Below are 20,549 nucleotides of genomic sequence, written 5' to 3' on the forward strand. Positions count from 1 at the left end.
ATTCCATGCTATTCCATCCAATAGTTGTTGGGGTCAGTCAGTCGGGACCAAAGTGGTGCCCAAACAAAGCCCTGCTGCCAGTCTGGAAATAACAGATGAGATGTTGAGTCTCAACAACGATCCAACTGAGACGAAGACAGATCTTCTTCCTCAGTCTGTTGTGTAGTCTTGGCGTAACTTAAAGAGTATTCTGAAAACTCCTGGTTGAGGTAATATGACATACAATAATAAGCTATAATACTATACGATGAATTTTTCATGAATTAAAAAAATTTAACGCCTAAAGCACACAAACCGTTCCAGCCCTACCTGTTCAGCATGCATCACTAATATATGCATCACAATGCTGAACAGTTACATTGTTACAACTGCATTGTAAATCAATGAGTTTCTTTCATCAAAGTTAGAGTAGTTGTGAGGGTGTGTGTGTGTAACAGTGTTGGTCACCAGGTTTAGTGAAATATGTAAAACTCATTTCATTGTCTTTGCTGCACTGATATGAAATAAAATGATAAAATCATTCTGGCTAATTTACTGCACAACACGCTTCCAGAGTAAACTCTGTCAAGATTTTTATTTTATCATGTTGTTAATTCAACAACAATCCAAACAAAAACAACTGCAAAATGAACATATTTCAAGATATTCTAAGTATCCAATACAGAACATTTCATTCTTCTCTTTTATTTTATTTCATTCCGATGGGACGCTAAGAATCTAAACAGACTTTTATCATGTAGGAATCAGAGGAAAAACCTGCCAGTGTGTTGAGTTGCTAAAGTATGTTTAACGTCAAGGGAAGGGTTCTTCTAGTTATATACACACGTTTTACATTAGTTCTATGAAATTAACAATATTTATCAAAAACTGGAGAAAATAAAAAAGGCAAACATCTTGTTAAATTCCAGGCCACTAAACCAGATCAAACCCTGACGGAGATGAAGATGAGAACTTCCTGCTGGCTGATTGGCTGGAGGACAGGAAGTTGGTGTGAGTAGAAAAGCAGGAAGTACTACATGAACATGTCGTCGTAGCCAGGCGGAGGCATGTGGTCCGGGTCTGGCCTAAAACACACAGACGCATCATAACCAATCAACCGTTTAGTCTAGAAAACTGGAGTCTGTGTGTGTGTGGTGCGTGTGTGTGTGTGTGTGTGTGTGTGTGTGTGTGTGTGTGTGTGTGTGTGTGTCTCACCCTGGTCTGCGTCGTCCGACGGGTCCAAACGGATCGAAGCGAGCCCCCGGGGGAACGGCTCCAGGGGGCAGGATGTCCGGTATCCCGCTAGACGGGTCAAACCCAGAGCGCGGATACCCCGACCTCAACGGGTCCACGATCATCCCGCCACCGCCACGAGACCTGAGGAGGCAGGCGGGGGGGATATGTGAGGAGGTTATGTGTATTTTATTTTTATTTGACTTTCTTTTTCCTTTTATTATTTGCCGTTAAACTGATTCATCAAAGAGCAAAGTAGTAAAACACCAGTGAGACGGGACAGAGGAAGCAATAAAGATTTGTGCCCGTTTTCAAGGATGTAAAATTATTGTCGTTTTGACACAAAAATACATGAGATAATAAACAATAAGTCGTATGTTCCATGATTATAATGGATTATGTCATTGTCAAAAACCAAGACCCAGGTCCTCTGACTAAAGAGGTTTAAACTGGGAGAGTGTGTTCAGCTGATATTCACATAGTGAGAACCCTCTATTATTATTATTATTATGAAATTTGAGACCATATGAAAATAGTATGTTACGATTAGCCTGATCATTATCCTTATAATCTTCAAAATATGCTTAAAATTCTTAGAATGGCACACATGCTGGAATCACTTTACATGTAGTTAAGAAACAAATATTAATATATTATATTATTATATTAATATTAGATAGAACACCTTATTCCAGTGAACGTCCCACAGGGACACGTTAATAGACATTTATGTAAATGTGCCAGTGTGGCCATCTTGGCTAATTTAATTAGCAGGTGAAATAATGACGTCTACAAAAGACAATATTCCAGCTGGTTCTAGGCTGCTTTATTGTGAAAATCTAAGCTTATTTCTATTATTCTAATTCAAATGCTGCTTAACTTATATTGCAATATTGTAATTGTAACCCTAAGTTCTCGTAAAGATGCATTGAAAGTGTGACGGGCCGGCCTGGACTGTAGCTCATCTATCAGGTAATGTTAAAACTAAACACAGACGGCTACTCGACTGGTTTGGTTTGGTATTTTCTCTTCATCCTGACTCTCTGATTTGTAGTTCACGTTCAGCTGGTGGAGGAAGTCTGGACCAGCGCCACTAATCCTCTGCTGTCTGACTGCTTCTGCTGGACCGACAGTTCATCCTCAGAATGCAGGATGAGAACGAAACCGCACACGTGCTTAAATATAAAGTATTATATCTGCAAAATCATTTCCATAAACAACATATGGAAGTATTTATGATGAGGGAGGTAGACCAACTCACCCAAAGGGATCCAGGTCTGCTCCTCCAGCTGCAAACGGAGGGACCATGGGGTCACACCTGAAACAATGTAGTTTAATTATTAATCATTAAATTCATTATTTATTAAGCTCAATCACTGCATTTCTCAAATGTACATATTTGCTGCTGGTGACGATGACGGGACGTAGGTGAAGGAGACAGGACGTAGGTGAAGGAGACAGGACGTAGGTGAAGGAGACAGGAAGGAGGTGAAGGAGACAGGAAGGAGGTGAAGGAGACAGGACGTAGGTGAAGGAGACAGGACGTAGGTGAAGGAGACAGGAAGGAGGTGAAGGAGACAGGACGTAGGTGAAGGAGACAGGAAGGAGGTGAAGGAGACAGGAAGGAGGTGAAGGAGACAGGAAGGAGGTGAAGGAGACAGGACGTAGGTGAAGGAGACAGGACGTAGGTGAAGGAGACAGGAAGTAGGTGAAGGAGACAGGACGTAGGTGAAGGAGACAGGACGTAGGTGAAGGAGACAGGAAGTAGGTGAAGGAGACAGGAAGGAGGTGAAGGAGACAGGACGTAAGTGAAGGAGACAGGAAGGAGGTGAAGGAGACAGGACGTGGGTGAAGGAGACAGGACGTAGGTGAAGGAGACAGGAAGGAGGTGAAGGAGACAGGAAGTAGGTGAAGGAGACAGGACGTAGGTGAAGGAGACAGGACGTAGGTGAAGGAGACAGGAAGTAGGTGAAGGAGACAGGAAGGAGGTGAAGGAGACAGGACGTAGGTGAAGGAGACAGGACGTAGGTGAAGGAGACAGGAAGTAGGTGAAGGAGACAGGAAGGAGGTGAAGGAGACAGGAAGGAGGTGAAGGAGACAGGACGTAAGTGAAGGAGACAGGAAAGAGGTGAAGGAGACAGGACGTGGGTGAAGGAGACAGGACGTAGGTGAAGGAGACAGGAAGGAGGTGAAGGAGACAGGACGTAAGTGAAGGAGACAGGAAGGAGGTGAAGGAGACAGGACGTGGGTGAAGGAGACAGGACGTAGGTGAAGGAGACAGGAAGGAGGTGAAGGAGACAGGACGTAGGAGAAGACGACAGGACGTAGGTGAAGGAGACAGGACGTGGGTGAAGGAGACAGGACGTAGGTGAAGGAGACAGGACGTAGGTGAAGGAGACAGGAAGTAGGTGAAGGAGACAGGACGAAGGTGAAGGAGACAGGAAGGAGGTGAAGGAGACAGGACATAAGTGAAGGAGACAGGAAGGAGGTGAAGGAGACAGGACGTGGGTGAAGGAGACAAGACGTGGGTGAAGGAGACAGGACGTGGGTGAAGGAGACAGGACGTAGGTGAAGGAGACAGGACGTGGGTGAAGGAGACAGGACGTAGGAGAAGGAGACAGGACGTAGGAGAAGGAGACAGGACGTGGGTGAAGGAGACAGGACGTAGGAGAAGGAGACAGGACGTGGGTGAAGGAGACAGGACGTAGGAGAAGACGACAGGACGTAGGTGAAGGAGACAGGACGTGGGTGAAGGAGACAGGACGTGGGTGAAGGAGACAGGACGTAGGAGAAGACGACAGGACGTAGGTGAAGGAGACAGGACGTGGGTGAAGGAGACAGGACGTGGGTGAAGGAGACAGGACATAGGAGAAGACGACAGGACGTAGGTGAAGGAGACAGGACGTGGGTGAAGGAGACAGGACGTGGGTGAAGGAGACAGGACGTAGGTGAAGGAGACAGGACGTGGGTGAAGGAGACAGGACGTGGGTGAAGGAGACAGGACGTAGGAGAAGACGACAGGACGTAGGTGAAGGAGACAGGACGTGGGTGAAGGAGACAGGACGTAGGAGAAGACGACAGGACGTAGGTGAAGGAGACAGGACGTTGTATTGATCACATGATGAATGGAGGGATATGACTACTGAAGATAACGGTTAGCTGCAGCCTTTGATTGGATCCTCCTGTCTTGTATCTGACGGTCTGATCTCTTACATTCAATTCATTACAATCATAATCCCATAACTCAATAGTCTACATCACAAATCCATTCATAATCCCAGTTAATCACAGTCTGCTTTCTGCTGGGAGCACAGTGGAGGAATCTGCTCTGCTCTGTCCAGGGTTCTCCTCTCAAACATCTTTCCTCCTCCTCCTCCTCCTCTCCACTCTCACTTCTCCTCCTCCTCTCCTCCTCTCCACTCTCACTTCTCCTCCTCCTCCTCTCCACTCTCCTCCTCTCCACTCTCACTTCTCCTCCTCCTCTCCACTCTCCTCCTCTCCACTCTCCTCCTCTCCTCTCCACTCCTCCTCCTCTCCACTCTCACTTCTCCTCCTCCTCCTCTCCACTCTCCTCCTCTCCACTCTCACCTTTCCTTCTCTCCACTCACTTTTCCTCCTCCTCTCAACTCTCACCTCCTCCTCTTCTATCTCACCTCTTCCCCTCCTCTCACCTCTCCTCCTCCATCACATCTCTCTTCCTCTCTCCTACTCTTCTTCTCTATAATCTCTCCTCCTCCTTCACTTCTCCACTCATCTCTCCTCCACTACATTTTCATATTTTACTCCTCCTCCACCTCACTTTGTTTTTCTGCCACATCTGATGCCATCCTAATTCCCCCACCCCCACCGAGGAGGCGACAGCAGTGAGGTCGATAAAGTGCTGACATCATCTCACATCTCATCTGAAGGGGTCACAGCTAAGAGGACGTTGGAGGAAGAGGAGGAGGAGGCAGATGAGACAAGGAGTGAAAAGCAGAGAAATTGAATCTGCTCACACACACAAATAGCTGGCTGGCTTAGTCTCTGCAGCTGTAGTCGACCAACAGTCCACGCAGAAATGTAACAGTTATCTCAACTATTTCAATATGTTTTTTTTTCCTAGAAAACAGGCCAAACCTGATCTATTTGTATATATTTATATAACTTTAAATTGAATGTGTTCGGTTCATAGACTGTATATAAGAAGTGGACAAAGTGATGTCATCATTTGGTTTGTGGACTACAGTTCTGAAGCCTCAAGCTCAGCATTCTTGAATTTTTGCAACCAGTGAAGGAAGTGACCATATTTGGACTGTGGAGGAGCGACCGGTGGATCTGATGAACACAGTAGCGTGGTAGCGACGGTAGCGAGGCTGTGGTAGCGACCTGTCAATCACAAGGTAGCCCCGCCCCTAAAACATAGCCTGCTTCTGGTCTGTTGGACTCTAATGGACCATAATTTACTCAATGAACATCATGCTGGATTGAAGAAGACTTGAAACTGATTGAGACCATAATCTCCTGCTTAAAATATTTGCTGAGACAATAAATCAAGAGAGAAGAGAGACTCTATGCAATAAGACTTCTTTTTGTAACCAGAGGAGTCGCCCCCTGATGGCCAGTAGAGAGAATGCACGTTTAAGGCACTTCTGCAGAGGCTTCACTTTTCAGAACCGGAGGTTGACACCTGGGTTGACCCCCTTGGCCTCTGGCTTCACTTTTTTGACACAGAATGAAAACAAACTCTCTCTAAGCCACTTAACCAATGACGCTTGGTGGACGTGGAAAATGCAGCGGTGGTATCAAATTAATCATTGGCCAACATTGATGTAATTAAATATCAGTATACTTTGGATGATATCTGAGCTGTAAAGGGAAATTGAAACATACAGACCAGGGTGGCGGTGGTCCCTGACGAGGCCGTCTGTTGTGGATGCGGAGCGGGTCGCTGTCCTCTCCTCTTCGTTTCTGCTCCTCCTCCTCCTCCTCTCTACGACTCTTCCTCTGCCCTGTCGGTCTCTCCTGAGAGGGCAGCAGCTGAGTCTTAACCTTCTCTGACAAACTGTCTGCATCCTTGAACACACTGCAAAGAAACAGCTTGCTTTTAACTTCATTTATCATTTATCTGTCCTGTTTGTACAGATGGATCTACGTCTTTTCTGATAGTTGAGGATGGAGCATCATAAAGTAGAGAAATGAGCTGGAGTCATAGTAACATAGTGGGTCTACTAATTCAGCTGTGAGGTTTAGAAAACGTACCGTTGGGATATCAGTACAGTATACACCCAGCCCTAGTTGGCCAGGCCCCAGCTCTTCATCATCAGTCAACCAATGTTTCACTGTGGCCAACAACATGAGTCCCTGAACTATTATGAACCAACCTGTCAAATGTGCGCAACTGGTCAGCATCCACGTGGTCGCTGATGTTCACCGTCAAGTCTGAGACCTGCTGTGTGCCGGAGGTCTTCATACACACACACACACACACACACACACACACACACACACACACACACACACACACACACACACACACACACACACACACACACACACACACACACACACACACACACACACACACACACACACACACACACACACACACACACACACACACACACACACACACACACACACACACACACACACACACACACAATCACCGAGGAAAAGGTCAATGCATTTGTTTCTCAAAATAAGACAGACATCTGAGCCCACATATCCGGCTAATGCAGGGACACATCATGAGACAATGGTCCCCTAGACACAGATCTGTTAAAGGCCCCCCAACCTGAATAGATAGAGCATCACCCTTTGTAGTAGCTCTGCAGCCCTTTTTGTTTTATTGTCCTGTCCCACTCAAGACATTAACAGTCCCTTCAAACAGAGGCTCTGACCCAGCTCGGGCCCCGTACACCCATGGGCTCCTGGGCCTGGTCGGCCCGTTCAGTGAATCAATCCCAGATTAATGCTAAACTGAACACATGATAACATTAGAGGCCAGCTTAATATCTTGTTTTTGCTGCCCTCCAGTGGTCACTGCAGGTCCTGACCTTGCTGCGGTGACGTTATGCCGTGTTCACACCAAAGGCGAAGCCACTTTTCACCTCACGTTTATTCTGGAGTTTGATCGCAAGATCATTTGTGTTGATTCACCTCAGTCGCACTAGACAGGAGGCGGGGCTTACCTCTATGTAGACACCAACAAGGTTTCATTCATCATAGTTTATCTGGGACTTCATGTACAAAGCAGCAATAGGGGTTATTCTAGCCATGATGGATGAAACATTATTGGTGGAGGAGTTTAATGGAGAGTTAATGGATGTGCCTTCTCATTCTTTTACGTTTGGTGGATACATAAATAATGTAAATGGTGAGAAAACATCTTCTCCGCCAACATTTCAGCTTTGACCTTTCAAAGCCCATGTCCAAGTTGGGGGAATCCACATTTCCCTACAGGTTAGTCAGCTGTTCCTACCATCAGGTTGAAGATCAAGGTGGAGTCCACAGCGATGGCTTTGAGCAGCAGCTGGGTGTCGCCGTCTTTTGTTTTATATCGCAGACTGTAGAGTTCCTTGTTGCCGCTCCAGTCAGCAGGCAGCAGCTCGGACTTCTTATCACTGCTGCGAGGCTGGAGGTCAGAGAGAGACAGAAAAACAGCAAACAAAACAGGGATTAATGTGCGAGTACTGTACTTTAGTACGTATCTTTTCTTGGCAAGTGTCATGTTCTGATACATTCTACATCTTAGTGTTAAATATTGTACTTTTTACTCCACTATATTTGTCTGACAGCTTTAGTTACTTGCTGTCCAGGTAAAACCTTGTATCTCCAGCTGTGTTGATGTTGAATGATAACCTGAAGGATGACGTGTTTCCTGTATCTGTTTTACTAATTAAATTATTTAAAAAGCCTCTTGGATCAACGTCAACTCAGCAGGGAGACGTATCAGTCAGATTATCAGATCAGATTAAAGTCTCTGTTTATTTGTAGCTTCTGTGGAAACTTAAAGGGCCATTCCAACACTTTTACACGTACATTTTTTTTTTAATATAAAACATCTTCTGTGTCTCTGGAGGAGGACTGTCTCCAGCCCCCCCCCCCCCCAGAAGTAAAAAGATGTGCGTAGAGAATAAAAATAAAAATGTACAACAAAGTTGATCCATATGAAAGAAATGATACCTGTAATGAGAGCAGTAATAGCAATGGCAGACAAAATAACTTTTCGAAAATGAGTCAGGTGTAGAAAAAAGGTTCGTGGTTTCCATCGAAAGAGAAGTCGTTGTTGTGTGCAGCTTTTTTGCTGATAATACTTTCACAGTGGGGTATGAATAATTATACCTAGGTAAAGGATGTGAATGAACAGCCTACTTCTTCCTCCTGCTAGCAGTGTTGTAACGTAACGATGTGCTTCGGTGTGACTGGCTCCGAGTGGCACAAGTCTGGGTTAGCTAGCTAAACATGACATGACAGTTTTTAGAGCTCGTCATTATAGCTTTATTTTATAACAGCTGTTGGTTGGTTCTGCGTCAAAAATGAAAGCTCATTAGAGCGTAGCGTAAGTTTGTCTGAGAAATGCTTAGAGTCCGCTAGATAACGTCAGCTCGTTTAGGTAGCTAACGCTGATAAAACACGGTGCAGCCGCGGCCAGTTAGCGAAGACAAATGTTCACCTAAAACAATACAGTTTAATTGGGGCCTATGGGGCAATCGTAAATAACCTCAGTTTAATCCTGTGGTCCTCTTCACATTAATTCTAATTCGTCATATAGTAGCAGTGGAAACCATTTGTCAAAGTCGTTAGAGAATGTATTCAGAAACAGTCCTATGTAAGTCACGTCTCTCACGCTCTCTCATCAAAATAAATAGCGAACGATCGTAGCGTTAACCGGCTAGGTTTTGGACAGTGTGATGTAGAAGTACATCTTCAGATAGCATTCATATTGAAGATGTTAAAATGAATTCAACGTTTCATTTAATGTTAGCTAATTTAACCCACCTCGTCTCCAGACCCGATGCACCGGTATCCACTCTTTATCATTTCCCAGTGAACGAAACACACAACGGCGTCCTGTGGACAGCTAATGCTGCCTCCGACGCAGCTATATAGCACCTCTAAACCCGCCATGTCTGTTTAATCTAACAATTATAACAACATCGAGTCGGGTTCAAGAAGAGAAATGAAAATGAAAGTCTCCGTAGAAGTGTAACGGCATCAAGTCCACCGTCGTTGCTGCCACTTCCCGTCTGAACCTTTCAACGTAAAAGCACCAGTTAAAGGTTTGACTGACTACAAACAATTATCTTCTTATCAACAACTCCAAATACTGTATGCCACACATCATAACGTTGCATGTCATAATGTCTTTGCATTACTTTGACCCCTAAATGTATCAGTTGCTGAAAGTAGGGTTAATCGCTTTTTCTGAGTGAATTGTATTTCAAACAAGTGAAAGTATCCGTAGCAGGAAATTAGTGGTGTAATATGTCTAACCTCACAGACCTTTGTCAATTGTGTTTTGATCCAACGAATAAAGAGTCCCGGGGTGAAAACGTGCTCAGGATGTATGGTTCCGGTTTACCGGTCCTTCCATCCGTAGAGACAGACTGGTTTTACCGGTGAAGAATGATACATAGTGTTTGACTGCAGGAGAATATTTCAGATAAAGAAAGCGTCATCGACTAACAATAAATAATTAAACATTATTATAATTAGTGATAATAGACAACTCTAGAAAAATATCTTTGTAGAAGCAATAATAAACATAATATACACAACGCCAACATTAGAGACTATTCAATGATTAAATAACTACACTTACTACTGTAATACTACTAACTAATAATAATTCACATATTGCTAATCAATCAATCCATTTATTTATTTCTACATTTCCGTTTGGAGTTCGGTTTCTGAAAAAGACTTCATTTCCCACCGTGCACTGCTCAGGGCGGAGAGGATCCCTTCCCTGTCAACATGGCGGCTCCTTTGACACTACTTTTGATTGTAGCCGTTACGATCCGTGCAGCTCTGTACAGATCCAGTTTGGCGGACTTAATCTCGGAGAGAGTGGAGGTGGTGTCTCCGCTGACCGCCTGGAAGAGAGGTAAGCCGGGTGGAGCGCCTCTCTGGGGGCTAAACGGCTCATTGAAACGCGGCTCCGGTTGCCTCCTCGCCTCGGCGCTGTCAGCCGCTAATTGAGTGAAGTTAGTAACCGGTTTAGCTCCAAATAAGCCATATCTGTCGATTACATTGAGAAACCCCACTAAGGCGGTGCCGAGGAGAATAGAAGCGTGTGGTTGTGAGTTATGTCGCTTCACATTTAAATTGATTTTGACGCGTATTTCCGTGTTTTCTGTAATGGACGTTCTTCATTGTGTTCTCTGGTTCAAAGATGATGCACCAGAGAGACAGTCTGCTGTGTTCAGTCTCAGCTGGTGATCTGTCGATCTGATTCTGATCGTGATGATCGCTCAGATAAACGAGCAGCTTGGAGATGCTGGAGTCAGCACTGAGGGTGGGAGAGCTGGGTGGTTTCTCTCTGATAGTAGGAGAGATGCGTGGACCGGAGCTCTATCTAGATCACTTTCACAAACAGAACTACTTGATAAACATCATCATAACCATTCATCCTGATGTGAAGGCTCTCTGAGGTATTTGTAGAAAGGGATACTCACTCAATCTCTCAATCTCTCTCTCTCTCTCTCTCTCTCTCTCTCTCTCTCTCTCTCTCTCTCTCTCGCACACACACCGCCACCCTTCATGAATGGCTCGTTAGGGAGCTGTAACAGGAAGTTGCATCATTGTAGAAAGGCTCTGTCCTTCCTTTGGTTTGGACATATTTATTCTGTGTATCCGTGTGTTGTGTGTTGAGAGGGGACCCCTTTAACCGAGACACCTCTGAATGGCAGCAGCACGATAACAAATGTTGTCTGGTCATATATTGTTCCTGAAATACTCGTGATAAAAAATAATTTTATCACGTTAAGATGCCTTTAAAGACCTAATATACAATAGCATCTTGCAGTCCTTCCCATTCAGGTTAAACACAATTATTGTTCATCGTTAAATCTGCCCAACGGTAGAGGAAACAATTCAGTTTACTCTGGCATCATGATGGCACTTTGATGTTAACAAGGCCACATCTAAACACAACGGGCAATATGGAGGTCAGCAAAAATGTTCCAGGTCATGTCCATATAAAGTCGCTAACATTAAATGATTGAGGTCTTGTCATGGATATCCTAACTCTGACAGGTCGTGTCCGTTTACGGTACGATGTCATGCAGGCTCATCGGTGAGGACCAGTGGAGCTCGGAGACGAGAGTGAAGTTGTTTTGATGAGCGTTTCTTCAGAAAGCTGCAAGCAATGAACCCGTTCTCACCGACTCATCGCTTCATGAAACACGCTGATTGTTTGTTTGTTTGTTTGTTTGCAGTTGTTGAAGGTTTGGCTCTGCTTGACTTGGGAGTCTCACCGTACTCAGGAGATGTTTTCCATGAGGTGAGACACACACACACACACACACACACACACACACACACACACACACACACACACACACACACACAGGCTTCCTTTGCTTGTTTTCTGGATACAAAAGAACTACATCTGTATTTCATATTCAGATTTATTGCCTAATAGGTTTTTACATACAAGGAATTTGCCGTGGTGTTTTAGTGCATATCAATAAAGACTGTAAGAGAAAATAAATAAATAGATAAAAACAAGCACTGCAAAAGCATAGAATTGGAAATGGTTATATGAAAATATTTCAAATATCATGAAGAGTGTTTGAAACAAAGGGGATATAATGTGTTAAATATTGTCTGATGTTCTTCTGGAAAGACTCAAATCAATCAGTCATATATAAAACATGATCTATCAGGGAATCAGGAACACTTGACTCTGTGTGTTGCCCAGTTTGTGTTGATGCTCTGATCTTTTCTCCTCAGACTCCTCTCATCATTTACCTCTTTCACTTCTTGGTGGACTATGCTGAGATAACATTCATGGTGAGCTGAACCTTTTCTTATAAGCTAGAGTTTGAAGAGATTTCCAGTTCAGTGTGAATACCAACAAGTATATCATGTTGTAACAACAACAACAAAAAGCAGATTGTGATGCAAATTCTTTGGATTTGCATGGGATTAAATATGGAGGATGATTTTCTGTAACGTGAGCCGCGATGGGAAAGTTCAACAGTCTGCACAATACTTTAATTTAAAGTGCTCTTCCTGCCTCCAGGGATTAGAGAAGAAAGTATTTCACTGCATGTTATATTTCAGAGAAGCTCATTCTGTGTTTCTGTGTCTTCAGCTGGCAGATGTGATCACTGCTGTGGCTCTCTACATGACGGTGAAGGACTACAACAAACAAGTGGTACGACAACAGAAATATGAACAATTCTTATTGATTATTTGGTGTTTGTAGTGTTTTTCTGCCTGTGTGACGTGTTTGATGTGCTGTCGATGTGGTTCCAGTTCAGGAAGCAGAAGTTTGCGTTGGAGGCAGACCGCTACCCCCACGACTGTCTGGAGCTCATCAGAAGCCCCAAAGAAATGTACTACATCCCCCTGAAAGTAGCCATGTTGTAAGTACAAGGATTTGTTATTTCCATTGTACAATACAAGATTACATTATTACACTGTAAACAATTATTTAAAATAGTACGAATGGGAAAAAATATCAAGGAAAGGCAAATGACATTTACCAGGAATGATTAAGTTTTTTAACGCAGGTTTCTAACACCATAGACTTTTCTCATGAAATGTCCAGAAGGTTGTCTCACTGTCAAGTCCTCACATTGAGGACTGTCACAGACATTTGAGCCCTTTATCAGGGATCAGGGAATCCATCCATCCATCGTCTGACGTTTATCCTGTATTCAGGGAATATCAGGGAAGTTTAACAAAGTATTTTCCAGACAAAAGTCAGGAAATATCAGGGAAATTTTATCTGTAGCATGTTTACATTTGAGTTATGAAAATGTAATATTTCCCATGCTGTGTTTTTCTTTACCGTGTTATTTACAAGTTTCCTTTATTTCGTGAGTGGTTGTCATGGTTACTTTGTTACAGCACCAATTTATCACTCGTCAACAACAATTAAGACACTAAATGTGCTCCGGCGTTGAAACAGTGTAAACGTTGTTTCGTACTTAAAGTTCACAAATGAATGGCTTTTCAATACTGTGGCTGTTTTTAATCTGCTCAACACAAAGGAGGCCTGTTTTCACGTCATTATAGGTCATGGACATTCAGCTTTTTAGTTTTTTTTAGTATTTCACTCGGAGGGGGAACCTTACTTTATGAACACTTCAGAATGTCTGCAGACTTTAACTGCAGGAGTTACACACAAATCATAAGGTTGTGATTCCAAACCCGAGGTTACAAAGGGGAAGACAAAAAAGGTAAACAGCACTTCCATTTCCATGGAAACAGTAATAATAAACAGAAAACAAACCAAAAGGCCTTTGACTGTTAAATTGAGCCCCCTTTGTGATGTGATGTGATTTTTTTATGCTTATATTTTATGTAGCAATCTGAGATCCATTGAATGAAAAGTGCTCTACAAATACATATTATTATTATTATTATTATTATTATTAAATCACACAAGATCAGAGGAATGTAAGCAGAGGTTATATTACACACCTGGTTGATTCAGCAGTTTGACACCATTTTGACAAATGTTAGCATAAGATGGTGAGCATGGTAAACAGTATATCTGCTACACGTCGCCATGTGGCCGTGCCAAAGTGCTTCACAGAGCTTCTTCTCTCACAGTTACCTGTTGAACCCGTTCACCATCCTGTCCTGCGTCGCCAAATCAACCTGTGGCCTGAACAATGCCGTCATCGCCCTCTTCATCCTCTCTACCATAAAAGGTAGACATTCATCCACACTGTGACACCTCCTGGAGATGAAGGCAAATTAAAGCCACTTTCCCTCGTACAAATAAACTGGGTGAAAACAAAAGTACTTTACACAAAATGATCCATTGATACACAATGAAATCCTCAATTTGAATGAAGTGATTCATTGTCTTGTTTTATGAAACCAAAATTCTTAATATATTCATAATGGATATATTAGTCTTCAGAGCCGCCTCTCTGTGTGCAGCAGGTGAGGAGACGGTTTTTTGTACCGCAGTGAAAATGGCGTTTTTTTTTAAAGGTGAAACGCCAACAAATATGGTTTGAAGCTGAATATTTTGTTCAATAAAAACATGTTGTGATTTTTGGAAATGTATTACATGTATCTTTTTTCACACTGGAGCTATTGGAAAATATTTGGATCATAAGAATCTGAAACAATCCGATGTAGACCACAGTGAACTTATTTCTACTAAGAGTATAATGCGTTATAATATTAGTATAGTATATAGTATAATAGAGTAGCCTGATCTTCATCTGCTTTTAACACAATGAATAGAGATCCAACAAAAAGCTGAGCAGCATTCAAATGTGGATTTACAAATTGAATATCATCTGAATGAAGCCACGTAGTCGGTCCAGCTTCAGTAAATATGTTGCCGTGGTGATTCCCCACATTTCACCTGATGGAAGAATCCTGAAGCCTGAATGTAAACATATTTAAATGTAGTTTTCAGGGATGTTTCTCGTCCCGTTTGTGTGCAGGAAATGTTTTGCTGAGTGCCATATTTCTGTCGCTGGCCACGTATCAGTCCATCTATCCTCTCACTCTGTGTGCTGCAGCGCTGCTCTATCTGATGCAGGTATGTTTTCTATGTAGAATTAATATTATTCATGGATGTATTCTGTCTGTTTTGTTGCTTTTTAACTATTTCCTGTCCCTTCCTCTACTCTTGAGTGATCATAATCTCTGATGCCTTCCGTTAATATCGTTTGTCCTCTGCCAGCGTCAGTACATCCCGGTGAACTTCCGGCGGTTCAGCTTCTGGTGGTTCATCGCTCAGTACGCCTTCATGTACCTGGGCAGCCTGTTCGTCATCGTAGGCCTCTCCTTCTTCCTGCTCGGGTCCTGGGACTACCTGCCGTCGGTCTACGGCTTCATGTGAGCGCTAAGTGTTTGTGATGGACACAAAGTGATAGTTTTCACATGTCGGCCTCTTTAGGCAAGGCATGTTTATTTCAGTAGCTCAACAACAAGGCAGTGCAAAGCGTAAATCATCAAAAGCCAGAGGACAAAGAGCAAATGGAACGTAATATAAAGGGAAAATACAATACAATTTAAAAACATTAATTTAAGAGCCAACAGTAGACAATACAACAAGCTAAAGTAGATGAGTATAAAATGCAGTTACAGTACAGTACAGTAATAAAAGGCAGCAGCAGATGGAAACGTCCTCAGCCTTGATTTAAAAGAAGTGAGAGTTGCAGCAGTTTTCTGGGAGTTTGTTCCAGATATTTGGAGCATGAACACTGAATGCTGCTGCTTTAAACGGACCAAAGTCATACCTGAGGACCAAAAAGTGGAGCAAGAGAAAAAGGGACTCGGTTCTATTTCTGTTTCATTGTAGTGCCTCTGGAGCTCAGACCTTACGTTTGACTCGGTACTGACATGAAATAAATTCACTAAGCCGACCGTGTCTGTGTGGCATCTAGGATCATCCATCTGAAGGACGCTGCCGCTGAATTGGGACCCAACTATAGTGTGTTGACTGGAGCAACACCTTTCCATTTCTGCTTATCATAGTTATTAATATCATTACCGGTGTGACTGTCAGTTGAGTTCATTATTTGAATGTTAAATGTCCCTCTGTCAAGGTTTTGATAAACAGAGTAATGTGTTTGTTTAATAGAAAGTCCTGTGTCCCACATGGGACCTTATTACAGAAAGATATGTAGGGTAGTCAACCATGAGGTGAATAAGTGTATGATCCTGTTTGAATTGTTCCATGAATTACACATTCAAAGTGCTCAGTGAACGACATCTCTGCTACCACACAACGTACGTCACCAACCCAGCTGTTAGCTTGTGTTGTTAGCTAGCTAGCTAACTTAGCTTCCGTTTCTTAGCTGATGTGTTTTATCCAGAGACTCTTTTTATCAGCAGGAAGAGAAAGAAAGAGAGAGACCTGTTGTCATAGTAACGTTACATCCTGGTACCCAACACACAGAGAGACCTGTTGTCATAGTAACGTTACATCCTGGTACCAACACACAGAGAGACCTGTTGTTATAGTAACGTTACATCCTGGTACCCAACACACAGAGAGACCTGTTGTCATAGTAACGTTACATCCTGGTACCCAACACACAGAGAGACCTGTTGTTATAGTAACGTTACATCCTGGTACCCAACACACAGAGAGACCTGTTGTTATAGTAACGTTACATCCTGGTACCCAACACACAGAGAGACCTGTTGTTATAGTAACGTTACATCCTGGTACTAAACACACAGAGAGACCTGTTGTTATAGTAACGTTACATCCTGGTACCCAACACACAGAGAGACCTGTTGTTATAGTAACGTTACATCCTGGTACCCAACACACAGAGAGACACCACTTCCCTCACTGTTGGTGGAAAGTCTTTATCATTATGTCTTATACTTCAACAGTTAGACCACAAATGATATGAAAATGTCATGGTGCATTTCATACAGATCAAAAGAAAGATCTGTCTATTACCGTTGACTCCCGTACATATTTCTTCCTCAATAAAGTCCCACAGTGGTCCACAGGAAGCTGATAATTGTCAGATTTGTGTCCAGCTGAAGTTGTAGTGACCGTCTGTCGCCCGTCCCTCCAGTCTCTCAGTCCCAGACCTGACCCCCAACATCGGCCTCTTCTGGTATTTCTTCGCCGAGATGTTTGAACACTTCCGCCTCTTCTTCCTCTGCGTATTCCAGATCAACGTCTTCTTCTACACCATCCCTCTATCCATCAAACTCAAGTAAGTTACTGCAGCGCTACAGTTTGTTTGTTCTCTTTTTCTTCATCTTCTTCATCTTCTTTGTTGTTGTCGTGTGTGTGTGTGTGTGTGTTGCAGGGATCACCCAGTGTTTCTGATCTTCATGCAGCTGGCTGTGATCTCCATCTTTAAGTCTTACCCCACCGTGGGAGACATCGCTCTCTACATGGCCTTCCTTCCTGTCTGGAGTCACCTGCACAGATGTGAGTCTAAAAACACTAAACATGTCGTCTATTTAATATCACTGTACGTCACCGGTCAGTGGATCATGCCAGGATTTCACCTTAGTCAGCTGGAGCTAACATGCTAACGTTTAGCATCAAACTAGTTTAGTGGCAATCAAATAACAAAAGGGCCGCTTCGGGGAATTTGAAGGCATTTCCATCATGTGGTGGTGCAAAAAATCAGGTCATACATGGAATATGTAATTATAACTGTAACTATAATAGAGACTTTAAATTTTAAAAAAATACACCTAACAAGTATAATAAAAATAAGTAAACAGTAATTATATAATTTATAAATAATTAAACATTAAAGGTCATAATACTGCTCATGCAAGCGTCAACGGGTCACTGAGTTAGCTCATTCAGGGATTTAACCGATTATTTACATTATTACTTTAAAGCAAATTCTCCATTTAAATGAGATTGAATATGATCTGTGTTGTTATGATGACGAGGCGTCTCTCCTCCTGTTCAGTCTTGAGGAACATCTTCCTGGTGTCCTGCGTCCTGCTCGCCTGTTCGGCTCTGTTCCCGGTTCTCTGGCACCTCTGGATCTACGCCGGCAGCGCCAACTCCAACTTCTACTACGCCATCACGCTGCTGTTCAACGTGGCCCAGGTAGGACGGCCTGGACGGGGTTGCTAGGCAACCAAACAAGATATAATTTATAACTAATTTGAGCTTTAGGGCTGCCGGTATGATTCTTACCTTCGCCACGCTAGCTGTTTCCCTTGGTTTCTTTGTGCTAAGCTAAGCTAACTGGCTGTAGCTACATACAGACATGAGAGCAATAGATCAGTCTTCTAATCTGATTCCTTTTGCTTTAACTGTACCACACGCCTTCAAAAACACATCCCTCTTTTTTAGGAGCTGATGGGTAATATGTAGACCCAAACGCCTTCCGTGTGCTCGGCTCTTCCCCTCATTGCCAGCCCTCTCTACATCCAAAAGATGACTTTTTTGTGGTTTTCGGTGTTTCCTTTTTCTTTCTTTCTTCTTTTTTTATTATTATATCCGTTTATACTTACGGGTTTGTTCGTTGCTTTGGGGTTTAACAGTATGTTAATTGTCACTTTTTATTATAATGGATTGGATTCGAATTTTACATTCATGCAAAACCCAATAAACAAAGATTACGTCACTCGTAGTTCAAACGCAGCATCATCTGCTTGCTTATACTTATGTATATACGTTTTTCATGATTTATTTACTTCTTGATCAGATGCGGAGGAATTCATCGTTGTCTTCATATTTACTTCCCTCAGATTCTGCTGGTGTCGGATTATTTCTACGCCTTCTTGAGGAGAGAACACCACCTGTGCTACGGATTGTATCTGAAGAGGAAAGACGGTTCCGAGGCTACGCTAGTGCTTAAATAAAACACACTCAGGCTCATCACCACCCGGCTGGCAGCCTCGACCAGGAAGGAGTTACTGCTGGCTCTACTGTCTCACTTATCCTCAAAGGGAACAAACTCAAACTGAGGAGGATTAAAGACTTTGAGAGCCACTCAGTCCTCAGACATGAAGAACATTAGCAAACATGCACAAAGTGTGTCTGGTCATATGCAACGAAGCCACAACATACATGACGGACACATGCAGAGAAGGCATGTAGGAATCAAACATTCTAAACATTCTGTGAGGGTGGCTTTTATTTTGAAGTCCTCTAATTTGAACGCTCTGTTCATCCTGCAACTCTGTCTTGGTCAGCTTTTATTTTGAAGCACCAACTCTTTTTTTCTGAGAAGGCAAGGAAATACAACTCTTCTCTCTGCTCTGGCTTTCATTTTGAAAAGAAAACATAAGAATGTGGGGAAACTAACTCTGATTTGATGATTCCTGAAATCCAGCTCCCCCTCACATATTGTATGTTTCATTTATGTTTGTGTTCAAACTGGTTTCCTTGGTGGTGGGAAATGTTGAGGTATTTGTCTGAAAGCTTTGTCACCTTTATTTTTGCAGATCTGATCTTTAATGAACAAATTCTATATTATCAGTGTTGCCTCTGAACGCAGATGAAAAACAACAGTAACCTCATCATGGTACATAAAACATACAAAAAGCATCTACAGACTTCATTTTACACTAACAGGAAGCTCTACAAACATCTCACTGCCAGTTAAACATAACAAACGTAAAGAGACACATTTTTAATAAGGTTGAATATTCAGTTGCTTTGTTCTCTTCTGCAGTATGTTTTTATTGGTAATTGCCTGGAGGCATCGGAGGACAATGTTGTCCAGCAAACGGCCTTTTGAGGACATTTAGTTTTGTGAATGCGTAGCATGCTTCAGATTAGTGTTGAATTAAGATGCCACCACTCGTCTTTCCTGTAACCAAGACTTTTGTGAGAACAATTGATGTATGCCTTTTGTAGAAGAAACGTATGTACAACGCCATCAAGATGTTTTTGAAGGGTTGAATTCACTCATTTGAAATTAGCCTTAAACCGCCTCATCAGTGTTGGGACACTGGTGTTATTTTGAACGTTTTTGTTTAATAATTATGAAACTAATTCTGTAATTCACAATACATCCACTGAAATCATTTCGACATCAGAGGCTTAATACGAGCAAAAACGTTGGTCATGATAAACTGGTTTTCATGTGAAATGACAGTAAAAACTTCCTGTAAAATTTAAACTCATATTTACTGTGAAACACAAACACAGATGAGTTTGTTCAGTTGCTCCATGTTTTTAAAAATACTTTGATACCAATGAGTGAAAAGTCATTTGTGATATTTATTTATTTGCTGCACTAAAAGGAGATTTAATTCATTTTCTTTGATTATTTTTATTTCATGAAAAGGAGGAGCTCTTTTTTGGGGAAACTTTATATATTCATGTGTTTTGTTTTGTTAAAGCTATTAAAATGCAGATTTGAAAGGGCTGATGTTTCTGATGCTGATTTTATTTGATGAGTGAGTGAACATGTCATAAATAATGATTGTTAAACTGGAGGTCTGTTTTTTTATTATCAGTACTCTTGTAAAAGCATCATAATGTCACTTTTTTTATTTGGCTTTCTGTCGTTTTTGTGCATAATTTAAAATGTATAATCAGACCAGCAACATCAAAATCAAGATATTCTGATTTCTACTAAAATGAGAAAAATTCAAATATGGTTTTAACCAGTTTACGGCCGTGCTGAAGCTCTCATCAGCCGAGTCTTAAACCATAGGAGTTAACTATATCCTGGATGAGCAGAATATTAATACAC

At 42.4% G+C, this 20,549-nt stretch overlaps 2 protein-coding genes across 2 annotated transcripts; one reads left to right on the top strand and one right to left on the bottom strand.

Annotated features, from left to right (window-relative positions):
- Positions 1–559: 559 nt before the first annotated feature.
- On the bottom strand, positions 560–9,414 carry psmf1 (proteasome inhibitor subunit 1). The gene is made up of 7 exons (XM_084027014.1): positions 9,193–9,414; positions 7,673–7,825; positions 6,573–6,655; positions 6,086–6,274; positions 2,474–2,530; positions 1,195–1,356; positions 560–1,064 (listed from the first exon to the last, which is right to left on the bottom strand). The coding sequence occupies exons 1-7, from the start codon at positions 9,319–9,321 to the stop codon at positions 1,013–1,015; spliced, it is 825 nt and encodes a 274-aa protein (XP_083883140.1). The 5' UTR covers positions 9,322–9,414; the 3' UTR covers positions 560–1,012.
- A 740-nt stretch (positions 9,415–10,154) lies between these two features.
- Positions 10,155–20,219, top strand: pigu (phosphatidylinositol glycan anchor biosynthesis, class U). The gene is made up of 12 exons (XM_084037016.1): positions 10,155–10,300; positions 11,634–11,698; positions 12,151–12,210; positions 12,515–12,577; positions 12,679–12,788; positions 13,984–14,084; positions 14,838–14,935; positions 15,080–15,234; positions 16,938–17,081; positions 17,178–17,302; positions 17,802–17,944; positions 18,592–20,219. Exons 1-12 carry the CDS (start codon positions 10,171–10,173, stop codon positions 18,703–18,705), a joined length of 1,308 nt encoding a protein of 435 aa, XP_083893142.1. The 5' UTR covers positions 10,155–10,170; the 3' UTR covers positions 18,706–20,219.
- Positions 20,220–20,549: the final 330 nt, after the last annotated feature.

Source organism: Eutrigla gurnardus, assembly GCF_963514095.1.
Source record: "Eutrigla gurnardus genome assembly, chromosome: 2".
Taxonomy (NCBI): domain Eukaryota; kingdom Metazoa; phylum Chordata; class Actinopteri; order Perciformes; family Triglidae; genus Eutrigla; species Eutrigla gurnardus.

Coding starts and splice junctions, on each gene's coding strand:
- pigu (XM_084037016.1), top strand. CDS start 10,171: ATGGCGGCTCCTTTGACACTACTTTTGATTGTAGCCGTTACGATCCGT. Junction 10,301..11,633: donor GCTGACCGCCTGGAAGAGAG/GTAAGCCGGGTG, acceptor GTTTGTTTGCAG/TTGTTGAAGGTTTGGCTCTG. Junction 17,303..17,801: donor CTGGAGTCACCTGCACAGAT/GTGAGTCTAAAA, acceptor CCTCCTGTTCAG/TCTTGAGGAACATCTTCCTG.
- psmf1 (XM_084027014.1), bottom strand. CDS start 9,321: ATGGCGGGTTTAGAGGTGCTATATAGCTGCGTCGGAGGCAGCATTAGC. Junction 1,357..2,473: donor GCAGACCTGGATCCCTTTGG/GTGAGTTGGTCT, acceptor CTGCCTCCTCAG/GTCTCGTGGCGGTGGCGGGA. Junction 1,065..1,194: donor GTCGGACGACGCAGACCAGG/GTGAGACACACA, acceptor TGTGTGTTTTAG/GCCAGACCCGGACCACATGC.